The 22579-nt window shown below is 34.5% G+C and overlaps 1 protein-coding gene across 7 annotated transcripts in view; it reads left to right on the forward strand.

Annotated features, from left to right (window-relative positions):
- EXOC1 (exocyst complex component 1) overlaps nt 1-22344 on the forward strand; it is a 54276-nt gene extending 31932 nt beyond the window's left edge. For 4 of the 7 annotated variants that reach the window (XM_018049477.1, XM_018049472.1, XM_018049475.1 and 1 more), the window contains 10 exons: nt 565-670; nt 4715-4759; nt 6030-6193; nt 6761-6868; nt 8224-8300; nt 8816-9044; nt 12558-12741; nt 16566-16765; nt 19173-19367; nt 21534-22344. In XM_018049477.1, the coding sequence (XP_017904966.1) occupies nt 565-670; nt 4715-4759; nt 6030-6193; nt 6761-6868; nt 8224-8300; nt 8816-9044; nt 12558-12741; nt 16566-16765; nt 19173-19367; nt 21534-21686 (1461 nt within the window). In that variant the 3' untranslated portion in view covers nt 21687-22344. The remainder of the gene's footprint in view (nt 1-564; nt 671-4714; nt 4760-6029; nt 6194-6760; nt 6869-8223; nt 8301-8815; nt 9045-12557; nt 12742-16565; nt 16766-19172; nt 19368-21533) is intronic. The other 3 variants (XM_018049474.1, XM_018049478.1, XM_018049479.1) reach the window with 1 other exon arrangement.

The following is a 22579-nucleotide window of genomic DNA, read 5'->3' on the forward strand; positions in this document are numbered from 1 at the left end:
ACAGCAAGGAGATCCAACCAGTCAATCCTAAAGGAAATCAGTCCTGAATATTCATTGGAAGGACTGATGCTGAAACTGAAACTCCAATATTTTGGCCACCTGATGTAAAGAGGTGACTCATTGGAAAAGACCCTGATGCTGGGAAAGATTGAAGGCAGGAGGAGAAGGGGACGACGGAAGATGAGATGGCTGGATGGCGTCACCAACTCAATGGACATGTTTGAGCAGACTGTGGGAGTTGGTGATGGACAGGGAAGCCTGGCGTGCTACAGTCCATGGGGTTGCAAAGAGTCGGACATGACTGAGCGATTGACCTGAATTGAATGTATAAAAGTGAAAATGTGAGTGTGATGATTCAACTTCATATTTTTATAAATTGTTAATATTATGATGCCAGTTCAGTTTTTTTAAAAGACGGAAAATAGCCTTCTTGTGTCCTATGAAATGCATCAAATATTTTAAGACCACAAAATTCAAAACAAGCACAAAGGATATGGGGGGATTGAGAAATGGAAATTGCTGTATTTGTTTTATTAATGAGTATGTGTTGTTTTTACTTTTAAGAATTACATGGATTATTTGTCACGACTCTATGAGAGAGAAATTAAAGATTTCTTTGAAGTTGCAAAGATCAAGATGACTGGCACAACTAAAGAAAGCAAGAAGTTTGGTAAGCTTAGGCACCTCAGTCCCCTTATTTTCTTTCTATTCTATTAAAAACTGTTTTATTTGTGACAAATAATTTTAAGACTTTTTAGGCAATGTGGAAGGAGATACAATAGAATTAGTAAAAGAATAAATTTAATGCATTGGTTTGATTTATAGGTTTTTCATGGAACAAGTATGTCTCTAAATACTTTCACCAATTAAAATTCTACAGCATGTGAATTTGACAGCAATAAATACATGTCATGTCTAATAAAAGTACAGTGCACCTCATATCCGCAGATGCGGAACCCATAAATATGGAGGACCAACTATGAGACTTGAGCATCCATGGATTTTGATGTCCACGACAGGTGCTGGAACCAACCCTGCACAGATACCGGGGACAACTGTATATAGTCATAGAATAAGCAGTTGGCCAGAAAATGAAGTGCAGCTGGTAGAGAAAGTACTAGATTAAGAGACACATGTTAGAAGTTCAGTTTCTGATTTCCTAAAAGACCTTTTATAACAGTTGGAGGCAAGTCTGTGATCTCTTAAGTCATTGCACTCCACAGGGAGGTAAAAGTGATTCCTAGCTTCTTACTTCTCACTGGCTATTTTGAATCAGAAAGAAAGTTTCTAAGTGTTTTCTCCCCTGTGAAGGGGCTATAAAAATGTCACCAAAATTTCTCCTGTAATTATACTTTATTTTTGTGAAGAGTTATTTTTGAAATAAGAGACTTTTTTGTTGCTTCTAAATATGTTAAATAAACAAAAAACTTGATTTAAAAGGATAACCAGTGAAAGTATCAAGTTGCAAGGAAATGATTTGCCGAGGCCACATTCTGCTCTTGCATGTACCCATCTCTGGACTTCTTTTTGGATGGAGTTCTGTGCCTATTGGAGTCAAAACCTGGCCTTAAATGGCTACAGTGTGTCCTCTGTGTCTGCATAGTTCCCCTTTAGAACCATGAGTTTAGCATTTACTTGTTGAAAGGAGCCTGTGCCCTGATTGAAATTGATAGCTCATCTTTCCATTCTTTTCTTTAGGACAAAGAAGACTATCTTTAGTAGTGGGTAATTATTTTGTGATTCACTGGTTTGTGGTTTTTTGTTTTTTTTTTAATACAACACTAATATATTGGTGATACTAGTTCAGATTTTTTAAATGGTTTGAATCTGTGTATTACACTTCGATAAAGATACTGATAAAAATACTGGGACAATAGGCTTTTGGAAACAGAAATGCTAACTCATCCTAAAGGTTAATTGTTCTTAAACAGTGTGTTTATATCCTTGTTAATGTTTCACCATGGATATGTTAAATCAATTTTTCTTTTTAGTAAACAACATATTAATACAGTTACATGTTTAATGTTTTCATTTGGTATATTTGTCATCACTTGTTACTGCAGTAAAACGGAAGTCTTTCTAAAACGACCTCCTTGGGAGGTTATTAATGCCATTATCATAATATTAATTTATCAAGCCTAAGATTCTCACTGAGATAAATGACATAATTGAAATATAATTTAAATCAAGTATAATAGTATCTTAATGGTATCATTGCATTAACCTAAAACCTTGATTTTTTTTCTTATCCCTTGAAGTTCTTAAATTATCTTGTTAAAAAATTTTTAATTAACCTAAGACAAGTTTAGAAGATACTTTTAAAACAGGGTTAAAATTACATCTTTCATATGTATCTATTATACATAATAAGGAATAGGAGAGTAACCAAAAAATTATAGTTTCTATTACTTTGATGTTATCAGTTACAAGAAAAGAAAACCTAAATAATAAACAGAATTTAGAGGTTAAAAACTATTTTGTTCATCTTTGAAAATGTAACTTGTTGGTCAACTTTTAAAAATAAATTTCAAGTTAAATACAAATGACTTCAGAAGTTCTAAATAGGTAGAATGTAAACTTTTTAAAGATACTTTTTCAAGGATTCAAACTATGTTTAAATCAGTTCTTAATAGTAATTACAATTAAAAGAGAAACCTAAAATTTGGGGAAGATAACTTTTCAATGGATCAAAATTAAGTAATTATGAGTAAAATTTAAATTTGTTTTCCCTTGCTCTGAAAATGCTGCATTGTAGATACTAATAAGAACAAAGTCAGATTGAATGTATTTTACAAAAGGAAATTGTGTAGACAAAATATAGTCGTAGAGATTCAGGGGAATTCTCTCTTTTTGAACCATTCTTTACTCAAGTCTTTAACATCTACTTAGTTCAGATAATTTAAAATAATGTTAAAATGCCAGTAAACTACTTTTTCTTTGTGGTAAGGTTTTTATAAAGTCTTTGCCTTTTTTAGATCAGAAGGTTTACCCTGGCATCTTCAGAGGTGTGGAATTGTCCCCCCAAGATTATTTGTTTTGTTTTTCTTTTGTGTTCCTCAGATGTACTTAATGAAAAGACAGGCAAAAGATATTTAGTAATAATTTTTTAAATCGCTCATTTTTTTCTTTCTACTACTAAGATAAGACACACATGTATTAGTTGAGCCTATTTACATAATAACTCCCTTATCTTTATTAATCCAAAACTTAAAAAATTATATGCCAAAAACATTTTTTTCAGTGTTTCTCCACTAAATTAAGAAACGTTGTTGACTCCCAAGGGAGTCTTGAACACAAGACTAAATTCAGTCCTGACTGGAAGATTCATTCAGTAAATGTTTATTAATTACCTATTATATGATAAGCACTGCCCAGTACTGAGAATGCAGCAATGAGCAAAGACCCTACCCTCTTGATGCTTATACTCTAGCAGAAATTGTTTAAGGATATTTAAAATTTACCGGAATATTGTTACTTCTTGCTGGTAAATAATACAGACTTTTTATGAGCCCAAATAGGGCACTGGTAGTGTATATTAACTGCTTTAAAAAAAGAAAAATATATGCAGCATTAGGCCTTGCTCTGAAACTGGTGAACTTAGTAGAGTGACACCTTAAGGCCACCAGAAGGTACTGTTCAGATCAGCCAGCTAGTGACTCCAGCGCATCCCTCCCTACTGGTCGCTATAATGTCCAGCCTTATCATTTCATATTCCTTTAAACTTCAGGCAGACAAGGCTGGGAAGATTTACATGTTTTTGCTGTGGCAAATTAGTAGTTTATACTCAAGCTTTTGCCTGGCGATAGCAGCTATCACTATCCCTGTTTGGCAGGAGTTGACACATTGTTTTCTATTTCTTAAATATTTCTAGAGTTATATTCATTAATTTTCTCTTTTATTCTGTAATTTCTTTCTTTGCCTTTCAAATTAGCTTCTCATTGGGATTGAGAATGTTTCACAAGACGATCTCTACAATTGATCTAACAAATACTAAAGAGAGGTTTTAGATAAAGGAAATACCAGATGCCCTGAAAGAGCTCCAGTTCCCAATTAGACCTCTTCCCTCAGCTTTACCCTTCTACCTACCCATCTCCCAATAATTAGTATTTTGATACATATGTTTTATTTTCAGTATTCACAGAGCCTATTAAGTTACTAAATAGTTTAGCTGATTATTCTAAAAGGGTTTTAAAACCCCACCCATAATTTTTTATCAGAGGGAGTATAAAATTATTTAGTACAGTGGAGATTCCTTCCAAGAGCTTTCAGTGAATACAGGATTGTTAATGCATTTATGTTTAAATGTGCAACTTCATTCTATTAAATTTTCACTGTATTAAATTATTTACTTGAACTCTGTTTTCTTCAGAAATCAGAACTTGCAAATATAGTCTTTAAATTTAAGTACATCAGCTTAGGAGACTTAAAACATCATTTAAAAGTGTGGGGGAGGTTTACAAATATAGATATTTTTACCTGAATATTTGCATAAAATAGTACATTAAAAGACTAGTAAAGTCTTTTCTCTCATGTAATTTCTCAAGCAGTAGCTGACCAACTAAACATACGTTGCATCTCTCGTTACTTGATGCTCATGGTTCTTTGCATGTGTCTTTTAAACTAGAGCTTTAACTTCCTCTTGTGCATGGTTTGTGCAAATTGCAGTTTATTAACTTGTCTTTGTCTTTGATGCTTGCAACCTAATCCATCACAGCTACACTGCCTCGAAAAGAAAGTGCTGTCAAACAGGAAACAGAGAGTGAGTATGCTTAGTGTATTAGTAGGTATTCTCAATGCATGTTTGTTTAATGTCTAGAAATTAGTTATTTATCTTGAAAAAAGTTACACCAGAAATATTGATTGCTCTGGGTTGCCAGGTATTGATGAAAGAAAACCAACAGAAGGGAAGTGGTATGACTACATCCAAGAAATATGTAATATGGTTAAACATGTATGGTGGGTAGTCAGAAATTTATAAAAAGTCTTAACCATTATACTTTTTTTTTCAGGCTGTGTTTAGAAACTATAAAATTTCTTATATGTGTGGTCAGATTTTGCATAATGAAACCAAAGTTTGTCCCTAGCTAACTATATATCATATTTTTTATTACTCATTTTATTATTTGTCCCTTCTGACCATCAGCGAATAATACAGATTAGCTAAGAAATAGTCAAGAAGAATAAAAATGCTTTACTGTTTAAATTTAATTCTGAATAAAAATATCACATTTTCTTGTAAAAATAGAATCCTTTAATTATTTGATATATGTAGGGTTTGTCCAGACATATTGTTCTCATTTTTTCTCATGGCTATGATAGATACCTGTGTTTATACCTAAACTCAGATGTCCCATATTAATATAGTTAATAATGTATGTGTTATATTTTAGTTGTATTTTAAATACAACAAATATTCAGGGTTTTTTTTTTTCTCTTTTCATTTTGTTTAGTTTTTTAAAGAACTTTAATCAGTTTACTTGCTGAAAAAACAAGAGTGAGTTCAGGAATGTATTGAGTTATGTGTAATTGACATTTTTAGTAGGGCAAGAATAATTGAGTGTTGGTAGTTTCACATGGTTCAGCCTAATGTATTGAGTTAATGTAGAGGCAAATAATATTGAATATGTCAGTTTTTTTCTAGAAATACAACCATCATGTTAGCTAGTATTCTAGGGGGTCAGTGACTTTCATCCATAGTCACGTCTTCTGAGTGGAAAAGAAATCCTCATCTACTTTAGAAAAATCATCAGGCAACTGTGATGAGACTGGGCAGGGCACAATGTGATCTTTAAGATCCCTTTCAATCTTATTCTGTGATTCTCTATGGTTTTACCTATCATTACATATGCTCAGAAGTAGAATACAAATCTTAATGAAAGAGAAAGACTGTACATCCTTTTCATATGGTAGAGTTGTGCCCTAACTAATATGAGCCCCAGAAGACCAGGACAGTAGAAAAGAGCCCTGATTTATGCCATGGATCTTTTATTCATGAAGGTCACAACTTTTAAAGTTTTATCATTTCTTAGGTCTTCATGGAAGTTCCGGGAAATTAACTGGATCTACTTCTAGTCTAAATAAACTCAGTGTTCAGAGTTCAGGGAATCGCAGATCTCAGTCATCTTCCTTGTTGGATATGGGAAACATGTCGGCCTCTGATCTCGATGTCGCAGACAGAACCAAATTTGATAAGGTAAAATAAAATAAAACATGTTTCTTAAACATTACTGTCAGTTTTCTAGCAACAGTTTGTTATTGCTTTCATTGTGTTCAAAGATTTGGGCTCTATTGACTCTTTTAATTAACCATATCTTACTTTCCATTTCTGAATCTAAAAAAACAAAATACCGGTCAAATGGCAACTGAAATGTGATTCATCAATTAAATGACATAACAGCTTTATTAAAATTTGTTATAAATCATAAAGAGCTTGCATTGTCAATCCAGTTATTTGAGTGACTACAAAGAGGAAACAACTTTTATGAAGCTAAATTGTTTAAATAAAAAGTCTTATCGCTATGTTCCTTTTTCCAGATTCCAAGTGAATAATTGTTGTCAGTTTTGTTTTAGGTATGTTCTGACCCTGTTATGCCTCGTTAATACTGCATTGTCCTGTCAATCTTGGAAGTATTTGTTTGGGGGATTCCATTAAGATTATAGATAAAGCTTCCCTGGTTGCTGCAAAAAAGTGATTAAATGTGGAATGTTATTTTTAAGTGTTTTGTTCAGTTCTTTGTAGGATCATTTTGGTTTTCTTCAGATCTTTGAACAGGTACTGAGTGAACTGGAGCCCCTGTGTCTGGCAGAACAAGACTTCATAAGTAAATTTTTCAAACTACAGCAACATCAGAGTATGCCTGGAACTGTGGTATGGGTGACATTTATTTATTAGCTCATATTTAGGATCTATATCATAATTAGCCTAATCAGTATGTTGTCATAATTTCAGTATCAGAACAGAAAAAATTTACATTGTAAGGATTTTTAAAATAATTTTTATCATACAAGATAATAAAGGGATAGGGTTTGGACATCTAATCTAATATTCTAGACTATCTTAGGCCTAAACATTCTCCAAATTGATGAGTGAGGGAAATGTCTGAGTTTACTTGGCAAAAAATATTTTTAAAAAGCAAATGTATTGTTTTAGTCATCAAGAAAAATAGAATTTAAAAAATTTTAAAATTATGTTTTAATGTATATTTGTTGTTATTTAGTCACTAAGTCGTGTCCCACTCTTTGCGACCCCGTGGACTGTAGGCCACCAGGTTTCTCTATCCATGGGATTTCCTAGGCAAGAATACTAGAGTGGATTGCCAGTTCCTTCACCAGGGGATCTTCCCAACCCAGAAATTGAACCCGTGGCTCCTGCATTGGCAGGCAGATTTCTTTACTGCTAAGCCACCAGGGAAGCCCCTGTGGTCTTAAAAAATAAATGAAAGCAAGAAAGAAAAAAATCATGAGGCCTCAAATCAGAATCTTTCTTATGGCTTTCTTACTATGAGACCTTAAACTAATTATTTAATCCCTATTTTTCCTCATCTGTGTAATGGGTATAATAATGCCTATTGAACATGACTCTCTGGTGGCATAAATTTAAGAAAATAAAATGAGACATTTGCTAGAGTATTTTAAAGAACTTAAAAGCACAATGCAAATCAAATGGCTTTTTTAAAATTGAGATGATCTTTAAAAGAACCGACATATACAAACAGTCCTCAAATGACTGAGAAATTAAATCTTTCAAATGGTTAGAGGATTTGTTCCTGTAGATAGTATTGCTAGTAAATTTGTTAGTTTCTATAAGAACTTCGGACAGCATTTTTTATGCTTGAGTTTTATTAGAATGATTTTAATATTCAAAATTCTCCCTTGAACATGTTCCTAGATGTGTTCAGCTTTTTATTAAGTTGCCCTCTCATTCCTACACTCCCCCTGAGTCTCCTCTACCTTTCTCTCTCGCCCCACCCTGCCAAATGTCCTCACACACAAACACAACTTCTCATTCTCGGATAAAATCTAGAAACAAAGCTTTTCGTAAACATTCTGAAACAACATATTAAATTATATAATTGCATTGATAATACTACCTTTAAAAATCGTTATTTCTCATAATATATTCTCTCCTAAGAATTTTAAGACTGAGCAGGGTATTGCTATATAAACTAAACTAGTCAATTTGTTAGTCTTTTATTATGTAAAGTACCTGAATAATTTTTGCAGACGGAAGCAGAGGACACAGATGGAGGAACTTTGTCACGGCAACATAATGCTGGCACACCACTTCCTGTTTCATCTGAGTATGTGTTTGTTACTATCTGTTGTTTATTGTGAAAAAAAATAAACTTTCAATTGAGCAAAAAGGAATACTGCCCAGTGAGGAGTCCAGATTCCTGACCATAACTGACAACACTCAGAGCACCTATCTGTGTGCCCAGTCTTACGGAACATCTCAGTGAAGTAAAATTGGTGCTGTTTATGGCTGTTCGGCTTTTCTTTGCTCTTGTAAACGCACAAGTGCAGTCAATTTTGACGTTTGCTGGTAGGAAGTAGCATTTGAATTGTAGTGTATTTCTCAGAAATCACAAAGCACATTTCAGGACCCAGTTCTACAAAGGACAATGTTATTTTGAGTGATAAAATGCAACCTCAAAAAATATGTTTATATTGGAAACCATTCTAGAATAATTAACTATTTGGACAGTGTTAGTTGAAATATCAAATTTTAGTCATTTGTGTATACTGAGGGGATTAAAGTTAAAGGTGAATACACCTGAAGCTAGTAATAACTTTTCTGTTTTGTATTTCTGAACAGGAAGGATATGATCCGCCAAATGATGATTAAAATATTTCGCTGCATTGAGCCAGAATTGAACAACTTGATTGCATTAGGAGACAAAATTGATAGCTTTAACTCCCTTTACATGCTAGTCAAAATGAGTCATCATGTGTGGACTGCACAAAACGTGGACCCTGCTTCTTTTCTGAGTACTACATTGGGAAATGTTTTGGTGACTATCAAAAGGAACTTTGACAAATGTATTGTAAGTTGGGTTTTTTTTTTTTCCCCAATAACTTAGAACTCTTAACCATTGCAAAATATCTGTGTGTGTGTGTGTGTGTGTGTGTGTGTATTTAAAATATTTCCAGCTTTCCACCAGGGGATCTACTATTCATATCCCCCAAGCCTTGAAGCAAGGTATTGGCTGCAATATACAGGAGCAGGGTTAGCTGGATGGTGCTGTGCCAAGTAGAGTCCCATCTACAGTGAATCATGGCAAGTTCGGAAGTAGCTGACATAGAGGCAACAGTTATTACACTTGAGATCCTCTAAGTAACTGAAGTCCCAGTTGACTGATTAGTGACCAGAGATTTAATGAAACAACTGAAACTTGAATTTATTGTTTCTTTTCTTTTAACATATTATAATAGGATAATTAATATTTGGATTATTTTAATTGATTAAAGTATTTTTTTAGTTTAATAGCTTTAATCATATTACCTTAAGAATAAATTGTTCTTATGAGAACTTTTGGCAGTTATCATTTTTCTCCTTCTAACAGGAAAAAAATCATTAACTTTATTTTTTCTGTTAGGTTTTGGTAAGCTCATAGATATGAACAGGATTGGACCAGGTTCTCAAAAGAGTTTCATTTTATTAATGTATTTAGTATTAATATGTAAAAGTAGATATTTATCATCTGAATTATTCTACTGTGTAACCTCTAAGTTAAATCCAGTGCTTGAATAGCCATAGAATAATGAGTGAGTGAAAGTCGCTCAGTCATGTTTGAGTCTTTGTGACCCCATGGTCAGTAGCTTGCCAGACTCCTCTGGCCATGGAATTATCCAGGTAAGAATACTGGAGTAGGTAGCCATTCCCTCCAGGGGATCTTCCCAACCCAGGGATCGAACCCAGGTCTCTCGCTTTGCAGGCAGATTCTTTACCGGCTGACCCACCAGGAAAGCGCATAGAATAATGAGAGAATAATAAAAATATTAAGGGTAATTAAAATCTACATCATCTTTTATACTTTTTAAAAATAATATTTACTGATTTCTGAAAGTTTAAAAGCCATCCGTAGAAACTTAAATGTCACCTCAACAGACTTGTTAACCCTCCTTCCCCACCAAATGACTGCACTGGCACTTGAAATATTATGAAATTTGGCCACTTATCCTCTTCCCTGCCCAGCTTTCTTCATAAGTGATGATAAACCTGTAAGGTCTGATTGTAAGCTGATAGCCAAAAGGAAAATAAAGAATTACTAAAGTCTAAGATAATGAGTCCCATGTGACATAGAATAAGAATAGCTAGAACACTAATCATGAGAACACTATACATTTTTAGAATATGAAGATTTTGTTGCTCTTATCAGTAAAATAAAACTATTATATAAAACTTTAATATAATACCTCTCAATCCAGTTGAATGTAATTATTAAAAGTATAAGATGTAATAGTATCAGGTAGATGTAGGCATGGGTTCAAATGAAGTGCTTAGCACATTGCCTGGTACAGAATCACTTGTAATGGTGATAATGACAGTAATGAAAGTGAAAGTGAAGTCTCTCAGTCACGTCCAACTCTTTGCGACCCCATGGGCTGTAGCCTACCACGCTCCTCCGTCCATGGGATTTTCCAGGCAAGAGTACTGGAGTGGGTTGCCATTTCCTTCTCCAGAGGATCATCCTGACCTAGGGATTGAACCCGAGTTTCCCGCATTGTAGGCAGATGCTTTACCATCTGAGTCACCAGGGAATAACAGTAGTAATTAATAATAGTTTGCTGAAGAATGTTCATGTTACTCTCAAAACTGGGAAGTGAAGAAATTTAGTAAAATTTACCTAGACAAAGGTATAAAGTCATGTTTTTTCCTAAATTGCATGTATTTCTAAAAGCTTTACCTTTTGTCACTAAAGGGAGAAGGATGGTTCTTTCTGTTGGTTGTCATCAATGTTTCTTATTTTAACTCAAGTCTTTTCACAGTGTCTAGTCAGTTGTGCATGCTCAGTTAAGTGTTACATGTTTTGGTACTTGGGACAAGATCTGGACCTAAGGCATACCTTGAAAAAGTAGTGAATGGTTCTGTGTATATTGAACCAAAGAATGAATGTCAGACGACTGCAGAAAGTGAAATAGATAGCATCTGAGTTTAGTACTTTCATCTGGTGGCCAAGCCCAAAGTGTTCTTCAAGGAACAGGGCTAAAAAGATTAGCCTACCAAGAACTAGAGATAAAATTAGAAACATATCAAGTACTACCAAGCTGGACACTGCACTCCAGTACATTTCTTACCTGAATTTACTTTGCTTTTCAGAATTCCTCACACTATAGTGATGTGGTTTTGTACTCTTTAACCTTTGAAAATGATATGATTTGGGTGCCTCTTCCTCATTGTATATTCTTGCCTTCTTTGTCATAGATTAATTAAACATATAAGGATGGGTTTATTTCTGGGTACTTTGTTCCATTGATCTACATGTCTGTTTTTGTACCAGTACCATATTGTTTGATGACTATAACTTTGTAGTATAGTTTGAAATCAGGGAGCATAATACCTCTGATTTTGTTCTTTCTTGAGCTTACTTTGGCTATTATGATCTTTTGTGTTTCCATACAGGTTTTAGAATTATTTGTCCAATTTGGATTGCTTTTATTTATTTTTCCTGTCTGATTGCTATGTCTAGAACTTCCAATACCATATTGAACAAAAGAACAATTACTTTTCTAATCTCTACATGTCATATGGTTTTCAGGTTATATCCCCAAAATCTCAGCATAATGACGTTTTAGGTAGGAGTTGAAAATGATTCAACACTTGGGTAATGTACTTCTTACTGGGAATAGAACTAGATCCCCTGGAAGTACACAGAATCATAATTGATTATTTTGAACCAAAGTATCTATATTCTGTCTATATGTCTATTTGTACTTTGTATCCATCTTACACAAGTACTTTACTATACAGATTTAGAGTAAATAACTAATAGATACATGGAAAACTATATAATGCAAATCCACAGTAGAAATACCTGATCTCCTTCTCTGTTCTCATACCCCCAAAATATAGAACTTCTCTATCCAAACAAATTTTAGGCTGTTGAGATTTAGAAATGGTTGTGATTCTCAACTTGACTATATAGCCACCAAACAGAAATAATTGTGAGAGATCCTGTGTGTGCTCTGGTATCTGCTCTGCCCCAAAATTGGCAATCACTATATACTTACCTTTTATAAATGATAGAAGTGTTCATTAGTTGTTTTTACTTTAAACAAAGACCTGAGGTTCACAAGCTTTGAGTGCATTTTGTTTTGGATAATTTGGATTTTTTTCCTTGATTTTAGTTTCTTAAATATTATATATGTACTTTTTAATCTCTAGAAATAGTTTTTCTTGGTTATCCATATTGTATTACTCTTTGGTTAGTAAATGTCCAAAATGTTCTAGGTATTAAATTACGTCATGCCTTTGTGGTATATATATTTGCTTTTAATTGTATGTTGTTTCTAAGTTGCTTAGCTATTTTTCTCCCTTGCTTTCTGCCTAACTTTAGAGTAACCAAATAAGGCAAATGGAAGAAGTAAAGATCTCAAAGAAGAGTAAAGTAGGAATTCTCCCATTTGTTGCTGAATTTGAAGAATTTGCTGGACTCGCAGAATCAATCTTTAAAAATGCCGAGCGTCGTGGAGATCTAGATAAAGCATATACTAAACTTATCAGAGGGGTATTTGTTAATGGTAAGCTTTTGTTACATTATGAAGAAGTTTTTGGTGGTGGTTTTCCTTATTTCTGGTATTTTCGGTCAGTTTTCATTATTTCTGATTAAGTTAGAAGTTGGGGTACAGATCTGTTCATTATTTTCCATAGTCTATAGTCTTTTTTAAGTTTTCTGAAAGTAAAGATTTCTTAAATTTGAAAAACAAACAGTACGTAAAACCCATTTGTATTTACCAGGAACTACTTATGTTTTAGGGTTCATATGGGCTATCACTATGTAAAATTGAAATTCATTTTTAAACACAAAAATGACCTTGTGGATTACATTTGCATTTTAGCAAGAGTCTTCTCGAGATGATCAACAGTGATGTCTGTACGTGTGTGTGCTTAGTCACTCAATCATGTCCAACTCTATGCAACACCATGGACTGTAGCTCACCAGGCTCCTCTGTCCATGGGATTCTCGAGGCAAGAATACTGGAATGGGTTGCCATTCAGTCTGCCAGGGGATCTTCCCAACCCCGGGATCAAACCCAGGTCCCCCATATTGTAGTTGGATTCTTTACCATCTGAGCCACCAGGGAAGCTCAAAAATACTGGAATGGGTAGCCTATCTCTTCTCCAGGGGATCTTCCCGAGCCAGTAATTGAATCTGGGTCTCCTGCATTGCAGGCCAATTCTTTACCAGCAGAGCTACCAGGGAAGCCCCAATTAATGCTAAAATAGTATAATTCATCATCTTCCTATGTCACATCACACAGTTAAGTTACAGAAACAGTGTGGATGTGTTTAATTTGAAATAAACGATCTGACTGCATCAATTCAGGAACTTTTAAAGCTAAAAAAATGACAAAAGTAGAATTATCTCAACAGTTACAGATAATACATTTTTGGTGGAAACAGATTTAGGGGAAAGATGATAAATTATATGATTGAATGTTTATATGGTTGATACTTCTTTTAAAATTCAAAGTAGCTTTGCTTTGTCCGATTGTAAAGTAGTATATGCTCATTACATACGCCCCAAAATCAGCAAACTGACTTTAAAAATCAAAGAAGAAAGTAATTTGTAATCTCATCATACAAAAGTAACATTTAATTTTTACCTGTCTAAACTTTTCAATATATCTCTCTCCCTGGTATATAAGCACATATTGTGTGTTCTCTAATTTAAAAATGTTTTATCATACCTTACACACTGTTTTGGAACCTGCTAGACTCTATGATTCTAGTGTCTTTCCTTGTCTACTAATATCAGTTCAGTTCAGTTCAGTCGTGTCCGACTCTTTACAACCCCATCAATCACAGCATGCCAGGCCTCCCTGTCCATCACCAACTCCCGGAGTTTACTCAAACTCATGTCCATCTGAATGCTGAGTTCCAAAGAATAGCAAAGAGAGATAAGAAAGCCCTCCTCAGTGATCAGTGCAGAGAAATAGAGGAAAACAACAGAATGGGAAAGACTAGAGATCTCTTCAAGAAAATTAGAGATACCAAGGGAACATTTCATGCAAAGATGGGCTCAGTAAAGGACAGAAATGGTATGGACCTAACCGAAGCAGAAGATATTAAGAAGAGGTGGCAAGAACACACAGAAGAACTGTACAAAAAAGATCTTCACAACCCAGATAATCACGATGGTGTGATCACTCAGCTAGAGCCAGACATCCTGGAATGTGAAGTCAAGTGAGCCTTAGAAAGCCGAACAAAGCTAGTGGGGGTGATGGAATTCCAGTTGAGCTATTTCAAATCCTGAAAGATGATGCTGTGAAAGTGCTGCACTCAATATGCCAACAAATTTGGAAAACTCAGCAGTGGCCACAGGACTGGAAAAGGTCAGTTTTCATTTCAATCCCAAAGAAAGGCAATGCCAAAGAATGCTCAAACTACTGCACAATTGCACTCATCTCACATGCTAGTAAAGTAACGCTCAAAATTCTCCAAGCCAGGCTTCAGCAATACGTGAACCGTGAACTTCCTGAAGTTCAAGCTGGTTTTAGAAAAGGCAGAGGAACCAGAGATCAAATTGCCAACATCAGCTGGATCATCAAAAAAGCAAGAGAGTTCCAGAAAAACATCTATTTCTGTTTTATTGACTATGCCAAAGCCTTTGACTGTGTGGATCACAATAAACTGGAAAATTCTGAAAGAGATGGGAATACCAGGCCACCTGACTTGCCTCTTGAGAAACCTGTATGCAGGTCAGGAAGCAACAGTTAGAACTGGACATGAAACAACAGACTGGTTCCAAATAGGAAACAGAGTATGTCAAGGCAATATATTGTCACCCTGCTTATTTAACCTATATGCAGAGTACATCATGGGAAATGCTGGGCTGGAAGAAGCACAACCTGGAATCAAGATTGCCAGGAGAAATATCAATAACCTCAGATATACAGATGACACCACCCTTATGTCAGAAAGTGAAGAAGAACTAATGAGCCTTTTGATGAAAGTGAAAGAGGAGAGTGAAAAAGTTGGCTTAAAGCTCAACATTCAGAAAACGAAGATCATGGCATCTGGTCCCATCACTTCATGGCAAATAGATGGGGAAACAGTGGAAACAGTGTCAGACTTTATTTTGGGGGGCCTCCAAAATCACTGCAGATGGTGATTGCAGCCATGAAATTAAAAGACCCTTACTTCTTGGAAGGAAAGTTATGACCAACCTAGACAGTATATTCAAAAGCAGAGACATGATTTTGCCAACAAAGGTCTGTCTAGTCAAGGCCCTGGTTTTTCCAGTGGTCGCATATGGATGTGAGAGTTGGACTGTGAAGAAAGCTGAGTGCCAAAGAATTGATGCTTTTGAACTGTGGTGTTGGAGAAGACTCTTGAGAGTCCCTTGGACTGCAAGGAGATCCAACCAGTCCATTCTAAAGGAGGTCAGTCCTGGGTGTTCATTGGAAGGACTGATGCTAAAGCTGAAACTCCAGTACTTTGGCCACCTCATACGAAGAGTTGACTCATTGGAAAAGACCCTGATGCTGGGAGTGATTGAAGGCAGGAGGAGAAGGGGACAACAGAAGATGAGATGGCTGGATGGCATCACCAACTCGATAACCATAATCACTTTTAATGATTACATAGAGTTCCATCTATCATTATTTACTTAGCAGATCTTCTGTTAACAGGCATTTGGTTCATTTTCTGTTTTCTGTATATTTCTGTATATTGTCTAATAATTTCCCTAGGATCAATTATTGGAAATAATTACTGAGTCAAAAGTTTTGTGTCTGTTGAGTTTCTGCCAAATAACCACACAGAAGGATTATACCTGTTTAGTCCTTTGAGCGTCTGGTGAAAGTTTCTATCACATCTGCCTTGATACCCAGTATTTCTCAGTATTATCAGTCTTGTTATCCTTTGTTAACCTAGAAGGATATAAATCAGTTGTGCTTATGGTATGTTTTACTGTGTAAGAGCTTCCAAATTATATGTCAAGTTTATTCATCTTTCTCTTTATGACTTCTAAGTTTTGGGCCATTCTTAGAAAGTTCATACTCTCACAGAATTATTTCTTTAACTAGGTTTATTTTTCTTAGTATTTATGATTGCATTCATTTATTTGCTTTTAACATTTTAAGCACTTGAACAATTTAGAATTTGGCTAAAAGATGTGAAATAGGAATCCAAATTTATACATATATATATATATATGACTATTTTAGAATGAATTTTTATTTAGGTTTGGATAGATCCTTCAGTACATTATGTTTTATTTGATTAAGTCCAGAAATGTGCTTACTTCTTAAACTTATAAATGAAAAAAAAATTTTTTCCATAGCTAAATGTGGTCATATTCATACAAGGGCATTGTTATATTTCTTCCGTTTTTGTTTAGTGGAGAAAGTAGCAAACGAAAGCCAGAAGACCCCCAGGGATGTAGTCATGATGGAAAACTTCCACCATATTTTTGCAACACTTTCTCGTTTGAAAATCTCATGTCTAGAAGCTGAAAAAAAAGAAGCCAAACAAAAATACACAGATCACCTTCAGTCTTATGTCATATACTCTTTAGGACAACCTCTTGAAAAACTAAATGTAAGCATATTTTCATTCAGTATATTTTTTCTGGTTTTGGACCTGTGTTTACATGTGAGTAACACAACAGACATTTATTTTTAAGGTTGCTCATTCATTGGTGCTGGAGGATAAGGAAGGATGGACTGAGATACTGAAGCTGCTCAGACACTGCTAGATGTTTTATATACATTATTTCTTTTAATTCTTGTAAACCATGATGTGGGGTAAGAGAGCATTATCCTTGTTTTACAAATGAAGAAACTGAAAGTAAATAAAAACTTATAATAATTGACAGGTAGCAAAGCAGGGTGATTAACCATAGATTTAGCCTTTTCCATTATACCAGTCTTCCATTTCTTACCTCATAAATGGCTAACCTTTATCCCTAGCTCAGATGAAGATTTTGAAAACTCTATCAAGATAAAAAGAAAAAAAAATTGTTTTATTCATTGCCTTTTCTTTATCCTTCCTTTCTTGACTTGTCCTTCCCCAGAGCAAATCTGATCTTTAAACATGAGAAATGGTAGTTTTAGAGAACTTCACAACATAGTAGAAGCTTAAATGGACCCTTCTAACAAATTATGTCCACAATGTGGTTAGTCATCTTCTATGTTTTGAAATTAGAGTCAAATAAAAATTGTCTATCTGTTGTCAGCAATTCAAATGCAGAACCAGTGTCTTATAAACTGAAGAACAGACAGATATTCCTTTAGGGTAAAGGGTCTGTCTCAGACCTAAAGCCTGCATGATATGTAACTGAAACATAAAGGAACTTCCTTTGAAATCAAATTTAAAGCAGAAACATTGATAAATCCTTTCACATTGTTATAGAAGCTCTAGCCAATGCAGTAAGACCGAAACATAAAGATATATAAAAAGAATCATACTGGAGTGGACTGCCATTTCCTCCTCCAGGGAATCTTACCAGCCCAGGGATCAAATCCGTGTCTCTTGTGTCTCCCGCGTCGGCAGGCGGAGTCTTTGTGACTGCGCCACCTGGGAAGCCCTCAGGGTTATAATTACCTGTATATAATATGTTGAGGTTATTTTATCTGGTAAAGTAATATAGGTTTTTTAACCTAGTCAAGATATATATATATATATAGATCAAAAAACAATTTGTTTCCTATATGTTATAATAACCAATTAAAAATCTGTGTAGAAAAATAAATAAAAAATAAAAATCTGTGTAGAAAAAAAGTTTTAAATACCCAGAACAGATTTGTCTAAAAAATTATTATTTAAAAATGTAATAATTTAATGAGGAATAAATAAATAATTGCTAAGAAAATTTTAGAGAATAGTAGTGAGGGGATTTGACTTGTCAATATTAAATCGTGTTGTGCTCAAGTAAAGACTTGCCAATCAGTATGCATGTTAAAAAAACAATTACACTTAAAAGGCAAACTGAGAAGAATACTTATAACAGCACAACAGTCAGTATACTTAATATAAAAGATCTTTTTAAAATCAATCAGGAAAGCACTAAGATCCCAATATATAAATGGGTAAGGGTTCTGAATGTACTTACTGAGCATATGAAAAGCAGTTAAATTTCATTTCTAGCTGAAGAATATTGAAATAAAATGACAAATAAACCTTTCTTACTTTCTTTTGGCTATACCACTTGGCGTGTGGGATCTTAGTTCCCCCTTCCCATCCCTCCACCAGGGATCCAACCCATGCCATCTGCATTGGAAGGGCAGAGTCTTAACCACTGGACTGCCAGGAAAGTCCCCCTTTTTCACTTTTCAAAATGACAAAGATTTTTTTTTTTAATTATGATAATGCTGATGATAGTATGATAAGATAAAATAGTCTCGTATGAGAGAAATATAAAGTGATTGAACTTTTCTGGGAAGCAATTTGTGTATATGAAGAATCTTCAGAATACTTAACAATTATATTCCTCAACTGAGGAATTATAGTCCTAGAAATTTATGCTGGACGGTCATCAATAATGTGGGTAAATATCTATGTATAAAAGTTATTTATAACTATATTTATAATAGATTTTGTTTTTGATGAATAGATTTTGTCAACTTCAAGAAAAAAAGTAAAAAATATTAAATACTTAATGCTGGAGAAATGAATAAACATAGTATAGTCATTGGATGGAACATGATGCAGCCATTAAAATTTATACTTTGGGAAAAACATATAAAATATTAAATGAAAAATATAGCATACAAAAGTATAACCTCATTTTCATACTCACATGTCAAAAGACTAGAGGGAAATCTAGTCTTTTGACAGTGCTTATCTCTGAGTAGTGTGATAGCAGCTGATTATTATTTTATCCTTTATATTTTCACACACTGATTTTTACACAGTGGATATATACTATTTTATAATCAGATTTTTTTTTTATTTAAGTGGTAATGAGAGCCGTTCTTAGCCATTGTTTCTTTTCATTTCCTTGAAGCATTTCTTTGAAGGTGTTGAAGCTCGGGTAGCACAGGGTATAAGAGAGGAGGAAGTGAGCTACCAACTTGCGTTTAACAAACAAGAACTCCGAAAAGTTATTAAAGAGTATCCTGGAAAAGAAGTGAAAAAAGGTCTCGATAACCTCTACAAGAAGGTTGATAAACATTTATGTGAAGAGGAGAACTTACTTCAGGTATGCTTTAGTTCTTTTAACCTACCTAAATTGCACATCCTTATATATATCTATTTCCCCCAAAATATTCCTCTAGAAATGCTATACGTTTTCTAATTTTAGTGCAGGAGGAAAGCGCCATATAAAATGCAGACAAGAGTGGTAAATTGTGAGGAAGAAAGGAATATTTATGCAAGTTTATATGGCTATCTCTGTGTATTTTATATTTCTGTTGTATCGTTTTGAGACATTAAGTTGTTTTGCTTTTGTTTGGGGATGGGTTTTTCATTACCTTTTTGTGTTTTGTTTTAGTTTGGAGGGTAGTAAGGGAATGGAATGGTGTATGGTACAGTGGAGTGATTCTGAGAATAGGAGCCTGGATATGGATTCATAATCTGCCTCCAGGTAAAGCTGTCTGGTTTGGAGCAAGTTAGTTAACCTCTCTGAGCCTCAGTTTCCTTATTTGAAAAGCAGAAATAATACGTCTGCTCTGTAGGTGGGCACTAATATTATTGCCATTGCCATTTTATACATGTGAAAATCAGAGCTTAGAGAGGTAGAGTAATGTGACCATGATCCCATACTTAATGTATGATAGAGTCAGATTTAAACCTCAGCTAGAGATGAGAATTACTCTGATTTTAGCATCATGGAAGGCTTCATGAAGGAAAGCATTTATGTCAATCTCTGAAAGTCAGATACTAACTTAACAGATAAAGTAGAAGTGGCTTCCCAGTGGAAGAAATACTGTGAGCTAAAAGAAGAGAAGCAAAAAGTGTAAGTAAAGCTGTTTAGTAAAATAGTCTTATGCTGACTATTAGGAATTTAAGATTTGTGACATTTAGGATTTACAAGGAAAAATCCTAGAAGGCACTCTTTGAACTGGCAGATAGGAATGGTGTTCGTTCATAGTACCCACCCTCACCAGGTTGTCATGAGACTTAAATAGAATAATACATACATAAAGCACTTTGTACTGTGCTGATATGAAATAAGTTGAATAAATATAACCTATTGATATTACTAATATGTCAGTGTGTGTGTGTCAAATTCTGTCTTGATAGTTGTCTAAAATTTATTTATTTATTTTATTATTACTATTTTTAAATTTTTTGTTATTTTTTTATAAAAGTTATTTTTTTATAAAATTCATTTTTTTATGGGACTGTTCATTTGTTTACTTTTTTTTGACTGAAATATAGTTGATTTACAGTGTTGTGTTGATTTCGGCATTTTAGTTTCCACTTCCAGATTATAGAATCCTTTGATTGCTCATGATTAGTCTGACTTATCTTGGTATCCTCCATGTCATGACGAGGTGTTATGCATCGTTAATTTTAGATAAAGAAATTAAACTTTCATCTGATGTGAAATTTCATGTAATCCTCAGTCTTATTTCATACATAGTTGTGCATAGCCACATCTGTGTTGGATACTGGAACAGATATAATAACAGCTAAAATGTAATAAACATTACTGAGTCGAATACTGTTCTGAGCACTTTGCATACATTCACTCATTTAATCTCATTTGAACCTGTGAGGAAGGTATTATTATCACCACCCAGTTTATAGATAAGGGGCTTGAGGCACAGAAGAGTAGTGTAACATACTCAGGGTCACTTGAGGAGTTAGGAATCTCGTTTCAGAATGTACATTCTTAACTGTTGTTGTTCAGTCGCTCAGTCCTGACTCTGTGACCCTATGGACTGCAGCACACCAAGCTTCCCTGTCCTTCGTTCTCTCCCAGTTCAATTCAGTCGCTCAGTTGTGTCCAGCTCTTTGCGACCCCTTGGACTGCCCAGAGTTTGCTCAGATTCATGTCCTTTGAGTCGATGATGTTACCTAACCATCTCTTCTTCTGCCACCATCTTCTCTTCCCACCCTTAATCTTTGCCAGCATCAGGGTCTTCTCCAGTGAGTTGGCTCTTCGCATCAGGTGGCCAAAATATTGGAGCTTCAGTATCAATCCTTCCAATGAATATTCAGGGTTAATTTCCTTTAGGACTGACTGGTTGGATCTCCTTGCAACCAGTGGATCTCCTTGTGGATGGCTGCAGTCACCATCCACAGTGATTAACTATTATGCTATCCTAAATGCTTAGAATATGTCTTGACAATATTTCTACATTCTCGTTTACGTATTATTTCCATTTGTAATTTAGTGACTCATTTTCATTTTTTATAGGTGGTGTGGCACTCCATGCAGGATGAATTTATTCGCCAGTACAAGCATTTTGAAGGTTTGATAGCTCGCTGTTATCCTGGATCTGGTGTTACAATGGAATTCACTATTCAGGACATTCTGGACTATTGCTCCAGCATTGCACAGTCCCACTAAACCTTATAAAAGAAGAAAAGATAAACAATAAGAAACATTCTGAGTACACCAGACACTATTCAGAAATACCGAGCAACCATTTAGAGAACTCAGACTTGAAGTTTTAGGTATCACTTAATGTCAAATAAATGGGTAACGCATGCATGCTCAGTTGTGTCTGACTCTTTGCAACCCCATGGACTGTAGCCCACCAGGTTCCTCTGTTCATGGAATTTTCCAGGCAAGAATACTGGAGTAGGTTGCCATTTTCTTCTCCAAAATGGGTAATACCATACCATGTATATTCAAGAGCAAAACTACCAACCTATGTAGCAGTTTTATTCACCCAGTAGGTTGTATACTAACTTAAAGCATTTATCTCATCATAAATGCCTTTATCATTTTTCTACAACTGAACAGAAAATTTTCCTTTGTTGTCTCACTTCTTGTATTTGGGAGTGGTCATCCTATATGTAATTCATTGAGAGTTTGTCAGCTTTCAGTAATTCAGTATTGGTTACAAATCATGTAACTACTAAAATACTGTATCGAATTTTTCCTTCTGAATAACTAATGTGTATATGGATAAGGCTCTTGTGAAGACCAGTTGTAAACTTGAATTTTGAGGATCATGTGATTCTGTGTAACAGTCTGAAATACATTTTCCAAAAAGTTGAAATGTGGTAATATTATTCTTAAATTTATCATGTGCTTCATTTGTATGAAAGCAAGTCCTTATAAAATCAATATATAAGAATTATTACATGTCATTTACCATAAAACATAGTGGTACTCAGGACTGAGAATCAGTGCCATAAAGAGACTCGTATCCTTAATGTATAAACACAAAGACCCTATCAGTACAGTGGCTTCATTTTTTTTTAACATTTATTTTATTTTTGGTTACATCAGGA

This window comes from Capra hircus, chromosome 6, assembly GCF_001704415.2.
Source record: "Capra hircus breed San Clemente chromosome 6, ASM170441v1, whole genome shotgun sequence".
Classification (NCBI taxonomy): Eukaryota; Metazoa; Chordata; class Mammalia; order Artiodactyla; family Bovidae; genus Capra; species Capra hircus.